Source organism: Megalops cyprinoides, chromosome 1, assembly GCF_013368585.1.
Source record: "Megalops cyprinoides isolate fMegCyp1 chromosome 1, fMegCyp1.pri, whole genome shotgun sequence".
Taxonomy (NCBI): domain Eukaryota; kingdom Metazoa; phylum Chordata; class Actinopteri; order Elopiformes; family Megalopidae; genus Megalops; species Megalops cyprinoides.
Genome location: NC_050583.1, coordinates 3797475 through 3806622, shown reverse-complemented (window position 1 = coordinate 3806622; position 9148 = coordinate 3797475). Strand labels below are relative to the sequence as shown.

Sequence of the window (9148 nt, the reverse complement as noted above, 5' to 3'; positions counted from 1 at the left end):
TAAAAAGATAACAACCTTAAATTTAAAAACCCACATTAAATGAAATGCCAGTGAAAACCTTTACACGCTCTGCTATAACCAGACCCAGATAACCCTGTGGAGCAAGAACCCTGTCAGCAAGAACTGTACTTCATCAAAATCACAGATTTTATCACACACTTTTACTTAAATCTGTCTGTGTATTCATCCAAGTCAAGCCTCATGAGAGATAGTGTTGCTTCACCAGCAATGGGAAGGGTAAAAGGAAAAGTTTGACAAGTAACACCCTTTCACTAACAAACACAGCCTGAAATTGGGACGGGTTGGAGCAAAAATGAAAAAGTTGACATGAACGAGTCTGTGTGCCTGTTTGTATGTATATGTGTGTGTGTGTGTGTGAGTGTGTGTGCGTGTGTGCATGTGTGCCTGTGAGAGAGAGAGATAGATCTTAATATACAATCACTGTGACAGAAAAGTGGCATTTTCTCCTTACAGCCCTATCAACTGAAGCAAAGGTACTTCAAAAAGTGATGAAAATATGTATATGTTAAGAAATATGTATGTATATTATATATATAAAAAACTAAGGTACTTTGTGGCTGTCTTTATTTTATGGTCAAGGTGGGGATGGGGTTAGAGGTTATTGCAGACAAGACGGTATTTTGTTGTGTAATATTCATACACAGATACATTTTTGTTATAAAATTGTTACTGGAAAAGAAATTTATCCATTTTGCAATGTCTAAGAAATAAAAAATCCAGAAACCAGCTGCAGTTCCAAGAGGGCTTTGATGTTAAACAAGGTGCTATCAAGTGGGTTTCTCTGCATTACAGTTTATTTGGATCAAATGTTCGTTTATCATGGATATTAATTTAGAACACTGTTCAGACGTTTTATTTCTTGTAGTATCTAGCTCCCACAGATCAGGTTCGGTCTCGGAAATTGGCTGGTCTCTGGAGGTTTAGCCACAGATCATCCAGCTAGTAAAAAGCAATTGTGTATTTAACTGATGAGGCAGTAGATATCAATTTCCACATGATCAAAGCATTATGGTTGTAATTGATGTGGTTGTGGTAGTACTTACATTTGGCTTGAAGTCTAATGAAGCAGACCTGGCCGCAGAGGTTGCTGAATGATATTGTTAAAAGATATGTGCAAAAACATTGTAACGTGTAGCTAAATGTCTAAAGGGGCTTCTCTTTGGAGCATTTATTGATTTGGCAGTGTCTTTTTTCCAAAGTGACGAACAAGTGAGGCAGAGTACAACACAAGCAAAAGCCATGTACAGAGTCACAATATTAGAAGTGTATGATCAAGTTTCAATAGTTGGCCAGACATGGTACAAGCTAGCTGGTAGAAACACAAGTGCATTAAATCATTAACTTTTTTTTTAAAGGAAAACAGAGTTTAGGACAGAGAAATTTCTTTATGTGCTACCAATTCAGGTTATCTGGTCAAATTTCCATCAATCCCTAGCAACAGTTTAAAGCTTCTGAAATGTTTAATGATAAGTATTTATGAAATATCTCTCTCATGGTATTCAAAATCTCACTGGGGTTTTAAAATATAGCTTTAAGAAAACTGTACCAAAAACACAATAATTGGCATATTCATGATAAATTAATATTTTAATATTTTGGTCCTTCATTGTATTTAAAATAAGCATATTTTGTCAAAAATACAGATGATATGATTACATTATTTTCATTCAGCAGATACTTTTATCTAGAGCAACTTACAGTTTACCATACCAGGACCAGTGGGGAACTGAGCCAGCAACCTTCTGGTTACCAGCTTTTTTTCCTTAGCACTACACCACACTGCTACACCTCACCAGGGTACTCATCAAGGATATCCTATAACTTGTTATATCCAATGACCACTTCCAAATGGGGCTCCAGCCACACACATGCATGCTCAAACACACTTTTCACTTAGGTGTGTGTGAACAACAGAAAGGGGTATGAAAGTATGCCGCTAATTTTCATTATGTAAATATTTATCTGTAAAACACACACACACACACACACACACACACAAAATCAACAGTGTATACTGGGTGATATGTAAATTAAGTTAACATCATGTCGAGTCACGTTGACTTCTATTGAGAGCCAGAATTAGCCCAACAAACTCTAAAACTGATGTCCCATACAGGGTTTTGAGCCGAAACAAGACAGAATCAGTTTCTCGCTGTTGATCACAGGACAGGTGGATTTTAACACTAAATGTTGAAATCAACTTATTTTTCCCCCCTGAACATTATACGGAATTTTCCTGGAGGGTGGGTGTGTGGGGGAGAGGGTGCAATTTTCCCAGAAAGCGATGCAGGGTGCATCGTGCATCCGCTGCCACGCCTCGACCGACCGGACTACGCGGATCAGGGCTTGGGCGCTCGCCCGTTTTCCCGGCGTTTGAAAGCGGCGAATTACGCGTCATTTCAGTATGCGGGGGGAGCGCGCCTCGCAGTTACGACCTGGGAGCGAGTCCGCGGCCACGTTCTTACAGGTGGTCACCAGAATACACTGACTGGGGAAAATAACATCACCTAACAGGCTTTGACTAAAGGTCTTCGTGACGTTGAAAAGGTGTGGGTAGGAGAATGCTGCGGCGAATGGCACCTCTCTGTGTGAGCACCATCGCAAACAGACGCGTTATGCCGTGACCCGGTGACTTGCGCACGCTCCCGGGGTTGACCCACGCGCATCCTGAAAAGTTTAGACCCATGGACTAGCCGCCCAGATTCACACGGCAGGTAAAGCACTCGAAAAACTAATATCCATCTTTGAACTGTAAGTGTGTTATTGTGCGATTGCTTGTATAAAGCGATTTCCATGCGCGATAAGTAAGAGTGTCTATGAACAAACGGGATTTACGATCCAGAAAGAAGCTGAAAGTACGTAGTATAACTTTGTATATACTATATATTATTACAGTTGTTAATATATTAATATTAATATAGTAAAATGTAAATAGTACAAGGTATATAGTGTTGCCGATGGTATTTCTTTTTCGGATTTGGTTTGCTCATTTACATTTATTTGCTTAGCAAACGCTGTTATCCACAGCGACTAATATCCATAAGATATCCATGTTTCATATTTTATTTAGGTTCATTAGAAAAAAAGAGTTAAAACTTCTGCACTTGGTCACGCTTAGTGAATTTAAAGCTATTGTTAAAAGATTGGAAACTATTCTACTAAACGAGTCAATTGGGAATTGCAAATGTTTGTTACCTGGAAAGTGGTTGCTTTTGCACTTGGTGGTTTTTGCACTTTCTGCTTGTCCTTCGTCTTTTTGTGTATTTTTATGCTTATATTGTCGTGTTTTGTCTGAAACTTGACGTGCTGTTTTTCTTGGCCAGGTCTCTCCTGTAAAAGACATTTTAATCTCAATGGGACAGACCTTATGGAATAAAGGTTAAACAAAAAAAGAAAATAAAATACTTGGTTATACCGTTGGATATTTGCTGAGGTAGGCCTGGTTCTGGATTAGGTACCATATAACAGAAGCTATTCAGTGGGGATTCGAACCAACAACCTGTGTGTTACGCGCTCTGCTCCTTTTCGTTTTGCCGCAGTAGGGAGCAGTGGGGCCCCCGTCAGTACTTATATTACGTATAATGACATGCTAAATTGATTCATTTCTGTTAGCTAGCTGCACGCTGCGGTTCGTGTTTGTTTAAGCAACGCGGCAGAAATCTCACCTCACCCAGCCGCGCCTGGTTTCCTTTGTCGGCACGGGTGGAGCATAATGTGTGTGTGTCTGTGTGTGTCTAAAGAGCGTATCAAGTCCGGTCACGTGGATTGGAGTGTACTTTTCCCTGGACATGCCTAGGGTGAGATTGAATTATATTACGTCGTTTTGTAGCCCCTTGTAGCACTTCGGCTTGTAAATGAGCAGGAACGAGTAACTGTCGTAACGTTAAACATTTAAACGTTAAGCAAATACATTCATTTCCTCACATGCGTTACCAAGGAATAAGTGTCCTGTTAAACATTTAGTACTTTTTTACATTTGAGTTGGCTTTTACTTTCATGTGCTGTCAATGTGTATATAGACAAAACACACAGTCTCCATGCTGCAGATATGTGTGTGTGTGTGTGTGTGTGTTGTGTGCATTTTAATGTGTGTGTGAGTTTTCATTGTTTGAGTGTATGTGTGTGTTTGTGTGCTTATATGTGTTTGTGATGGTGTGTGTGTGTGTTTGTGTGTTCTGTGTTTCTGTGCATGTATTTGTATGTGTGTGTGTGTGTGTGTGTGTGTGTGTGTGTGTGTGTGTGTGTGTGTTCGTGTGTGTTTGATGGTGTGTGTGTGTGCGCGTATGTGTGTGTATATGTGTTTGTGTGTTAGTTTCTGTGTATGTGTGTGATAGTGTGTGTGTTAGTTTCAGTGTGTGTGTGTATGTGTGTGTGTGATTGTGTGTGTGCGTATGTGTGTGTATATGTTTGTGTGTGTGACAGTGTGTGTGTGCGTATGTGTGTGTATATGTATGTGTGTGTGTATATGCTTGTGTGTGTGTGTTAGTTTCTGTGTGTGTGTGTGTGTGTGTATGCTTGTGTGTGTGTGTTAGTTTCTGTGTGTGTGTGTGTGTGTGTGTGTATATGCTTGTGTGTGTGTGTTAGTTTCTGTGTGTGTGTGTGTGTGTGTGTTAGTTTCTGTGTGTGTGTGTGTGTGTGTGTGTGTGCGCGCGATGATGTGGTCATGGTGGGTGTTAATGCTCATGTTGCCTCTCTCTCAGTTATCGGGCCCTGTAAAGGTGGCTTCCCGATGGAGGTGAGCAGGACATCCAGGCGTGGAGCGGAGAAAAGGTGAGCAGGAGCACACGGAGGAGGGATACTGAGGAGGTTCCAGCAGGAGCAGGGTAGGAGGAGGGGGCCCAAGGGGCCTCCCTCACTCCAGCCAGCGCAGCGGTCCGGGAAAAGGAGCAGAAGGGGAGCAGTGCTGAGCTCACGGTGGAGTGGATTCCCACGCGGGAACGAGAGCCGTTACAGTTTTTTTTCACAATGTTATCCATTTATTCTGATATTTACTGAGGCAACTTTTTTACCTTCCCCAAGGGTACTGCTCCTTAACCACTATGCTACACTGTCATCAAATAGAAGCTGCCCCTATTACTGAAACCCCTGGTGTCAGTGCCGGAGGGCGGAGATAAATATATCTCCATCAAATTACGTGATGCCAGCCCCCCGGTTCTGCACACACTGCAGTCCCCATGCTAAGCCTCTGCAGGCTGGAGTCGCAGGAGGACACTTCATACACATCTTTATGCAGGCAGACTGCAGGTGCCCGACCGACCAGCAGGCGTCGCTAATTTGCAGTGGAACAGACCTTTGACGGACCTACCCGCCCTTCCCTGAATTATTTTACATTATTGTCACTGATTAATTTAACGCGTTATTCACATTGCCTCTATCCCCTTGGCAGAACCAATCGGGCAATTTGCTCCACTGCTGTGGACGCCCAGTCATCATCAGCCAATGACACGGCTGGAATTGAGCCCTGGGATCGAGGCTGTGGCGGTAAACCTTTTACCGGTTGAGCCACTCAAGTAAAAACACTCGCTTGGGCTCCCGGGTGGCTCCAGCAGTAAAAACATACGCTAAGCAGAGCCTGTGTTTTTAGTGGTGCTCCCCCTGCTGTTCCAATGCTCAGAAACGAGCACCTCAGACACCTAAAAACACACAAAAAATGTGGTAGTCGCGTCAGCCACACCCAAGGATAATGATGTTCGTCTCTGTCTCAAGAATATCCCATCATCACTGTGAAAAAAGTCATGTAATAAGCAACACAAACACATAGTAGTGTAAGAAATGAAGTCTGTAATAATATTCTGTAATAATATTCTGTAATAATATTCAGCAGGTGTGCACTGTATAGCAGTATAAACATAAAACAGATGGTAATGTCTTTGATCTTAAGGAGCCTGTTCACACTCCGCACAGGTTCGTCTGTAGGACTTTAGATAACGGTCAGGGATGTGGTGAAGTCTTTTCAGGACAGATCGGCATAGAACAATGAACACCGTTTCTGAACATAAGTCTGAGGTGTACAAAGTGATCAACCGTTTCTAATAAATTGCACGGCTATTTATGCGCATTGGTGGTGCTTGCGTTGCTTCTTGTGCTGAAATCAGTAGCTCAGTCCTGTGTAAAGCCTGTACAATACCAGAACAGTTTCAGTGTTGACATCACTACCCCAGACATGGTTAGTCAGCATTGTTGTCTATGAAGCAAGGGGAAAATCGCCATTAGCTTTGGTGCCTGTACAATAACAGAACAGTTTCAGTGTTGACATCACTCCCCCAGACATGGTTAGTCAGCATTGTTGTCTATGAAGCAAGGGGAAAATCGCCATTAGCTTTGGTGTCTCCATCATGTCGCCATTGTGTTTTCCAACACGGTTCTCTCTGAGCTTTCTGCCATGTGTCTAAAACGGCTCGTTTGAAGTACAGCTGGTGACACGTGGCAGTGTTGAGCGGTCATTTCCCACTGATTGGGCAGTCCTGTTCGACTTGTGAAACCCAGCTCGGAGGGTGATTCCGGTGAAAATGGACACGCCGTAACATTGCAGCTTGGAATTGCTCAGTAGGCAAGGGAAATTATCCAGGCCTGTGAGCATCTGACACTGAAAGATCTATACCTTTAAGATGATGTTTAATTTCCTGGTGCACATCATATTCAAAAATAATCATATCAAACTCAGACGCCACTACAGAAGGTGACACTACCCATTGCAGCCTGAGCAAGAGTACTCCTTAATTCCTTTAGTCAGAGACCTGGGTCTTTAGCTTGGAGATCTAATCACAGTCCCTCTCTGTCTCCTCAGTCAGGAAGCAGTGAGGACAGGGAGGTGGAAGTGGGGTCGGCCTTGCCTGCTGGCAACCTCCATGTTCCTGTGCTGTGTGCTTCTGATGCTAACGTACGTGAGCGGGGACATCTGGTCCCCTGCTCTGAGGGCCCTGGCTTGGTGGTGGCAGAGGGGGGCGGAGAGGAAGGCTAGCGCCCTGTCTTCCACTGCAAGCCCCAGCTCCCCCGCCTCGCCCCCTTCCACCACTACCCCTGCCCCCTGGAAGCCTCCAGGCCCCTTTGAGATCCAATACCCGCGCGAGTACCACTTTATCCTGGACGAGCCGGAGAAGTGCCAGGACCATCAGCCATTCCTGGTGCTGGTGGTACCGGTGGGTCCCCACAATCGGGCCGCCCGGGACGCCATCCGCAGGACCTGGGGGAACGAGAGCCTGATGCCGGGCATAGTCATCCGGCGCCTCTTCCTCCTTGGGCTCCCGGGCGGGCCGGGGACGGGGCCGGGGGCGGAGCAGGGGGCGGGGCTGGAGGAAGAGCTCCGCAGGGAAAGCATGGAGCACAGCGACCTGCTACAGTGTGACTTCCTGGACAGCTACCGCAACCTGACCATCAAGACCATGATGATGCTGGAGTGGCTGGCCTCCCGCTGCCCCGCGGCTGCCTACGCCGTCAAGGTGGACACTGACGTCTTCCTCAACGTGCAGCTGCTGGTGAGCAGGTTGCTGGACCCCCGGACGGCACAGCCCCGACGCGACTACCTCACGGGGGCGGTGATCAGAGGAGGGATCGTGCGGCGGGACAAGGCCTCCAAGTGGTACATGCCCGAGGAGGTGTACCCCGGGCCCACGTATCCGCTCTATGTGTCGGGCAACGCCTACGTCTTCTCTATGGACCTGCCCAGGAAGATCCTGGAGGCTTCCAGAAGCGTGCAGCCGGTCCACCTGGAGGACGTCTACCTGGGCATGTGCCTGCAGCGCCTGGGTGTCATGCCTGCTGCCCCGCCCGGGCCCTTCCTGCTGACGCCCGTCCCGTACGAGCGCTGCAGGTTCGCCGGGACCATCTCCGTGTCAAGTGTCAGCCTGGGGGAGCTGCTCGGGTACTGGGCTGACTTCCAAAAAGCGGGACCCCCCTGCCCCTGAGGGCCCCACCCCACAGAGGAGACCCAGCCCAAACGGACAAACTATGTTCGGTTTAAACCTTTCACACTTAACTTATTTCGTGCTTTGTAGCACGCGTGTTACGTTACACGGTTCGTTATGTTTTCATTAACGTTATTAAGTTTCTCATAGTTTTCACCGCCACATTTGCTATTTTTTTAACGTTAAATTGTTGTTTCCTCAAAGCTATAATTAGCTAGAATTTTTCCGATCTAGTGTTCTAATTGCACCGGTCGTACCGTAAAATTCCATTCTTGTCCATGGTGCCTTCTACAGTAGCCTGCACTGTTGACTAGAATTGACTTTTTAACTTCTGTGCAATTTCCCAGGTTGAAGCCCTTAACTGGCCGGTTCGCTATTTAGTTACATAAAGCAGGAAGAGAGACCAAAATTAGAAAATAGTGTTTATTACACAAAACTGCCAATGAAGGTAGTACCCAGCTAGATATGATACTGTTGCCGTAGAAATGTTCCTAACATCATCTGAGTAGTGCTGCCGGCTTCGCTAGCTTGCCTGTGAACAAGCTAGCAAACCATCTGCCTTTTGAGGCATCTTGATTTATTTCATATTAACGTTACACAGTCGAGTTCAATCGCTTACTAACTACTCATTTACTTGTTTACTACAACTCCTTGCTCTTGCAAGGGATGGTAAACTTTTCCATCTTCGGGAACTTAAGCTCGTAGGGATGTAGAATGGAGCAGTTACAAAACTTATGTTTGTCTACGCGCAGTGATATGAAAACAACGTATTTACATGTATCAGTGAATATTGTAAGGGACTGGAGCGTAAACTGACCAACGTAAAAAACAGAGGTAACTGCTTGATAAAGTACTTTTTGTCACACCACTGCTGAGGAGTAATGGACAGAATGGGTGAAGCAAAGACAAAATTCCACTAACTTAACGATTTGAGGAAAAAAAAAAAAACAAAACAAAACTTAGCCAGTTTTAATCCAATCCGTAATTTGATGTTCGTGAGACCACAAAACATTTCATGATTTTCTGATGTTACGAATTTTGGTATCACGATATTTTGTCTTATGCCTAAAAAAGAGGAAGAAATCAGCAGAAACTGAAACTGTATGAGAATATTGCTTTCACCATAGTGATTGTATGGAATTAAATTGAACACATTTCCTGATGGGGTAATTTTAGGCCTCCAGGCATGCTCATTTTGCTGTTTTGCCAGATATATGAAGTAG

General features: G+C 44.8%; 1 protein-coding gene across 1 annotated transcript; it reads left to right on the top strand.

The window, feature by feature from the left end:
• The first annotated feature begins 6893 nt into the window (after nucleotides 1-6893).
• Nucleotides 6894-7925, top strand: LOC118784082 (beta-1,3-galactosyltransferase 2-like). The gene has a single exon (XM_036538076.1). It carries the CDS (start codon nucleotides 6894-6896, stop codon nucleotides 7923-7925), a length of 1032 nt encoding a protein of 343 aa, XP_036393969.1.
• Nucleotides 7926-9148: the final 1223 nt, after the last annotated feature.

Excerpts from the sequence above, each read along its gene's own strand:
- LOC118784082 (XM_036538076.1), top strand. The coding sequence starts at position 6,894 with ATGCTAACGTACGTGAGCGGGGACATCTGGTCCCCTGCTCTGAGGGCC.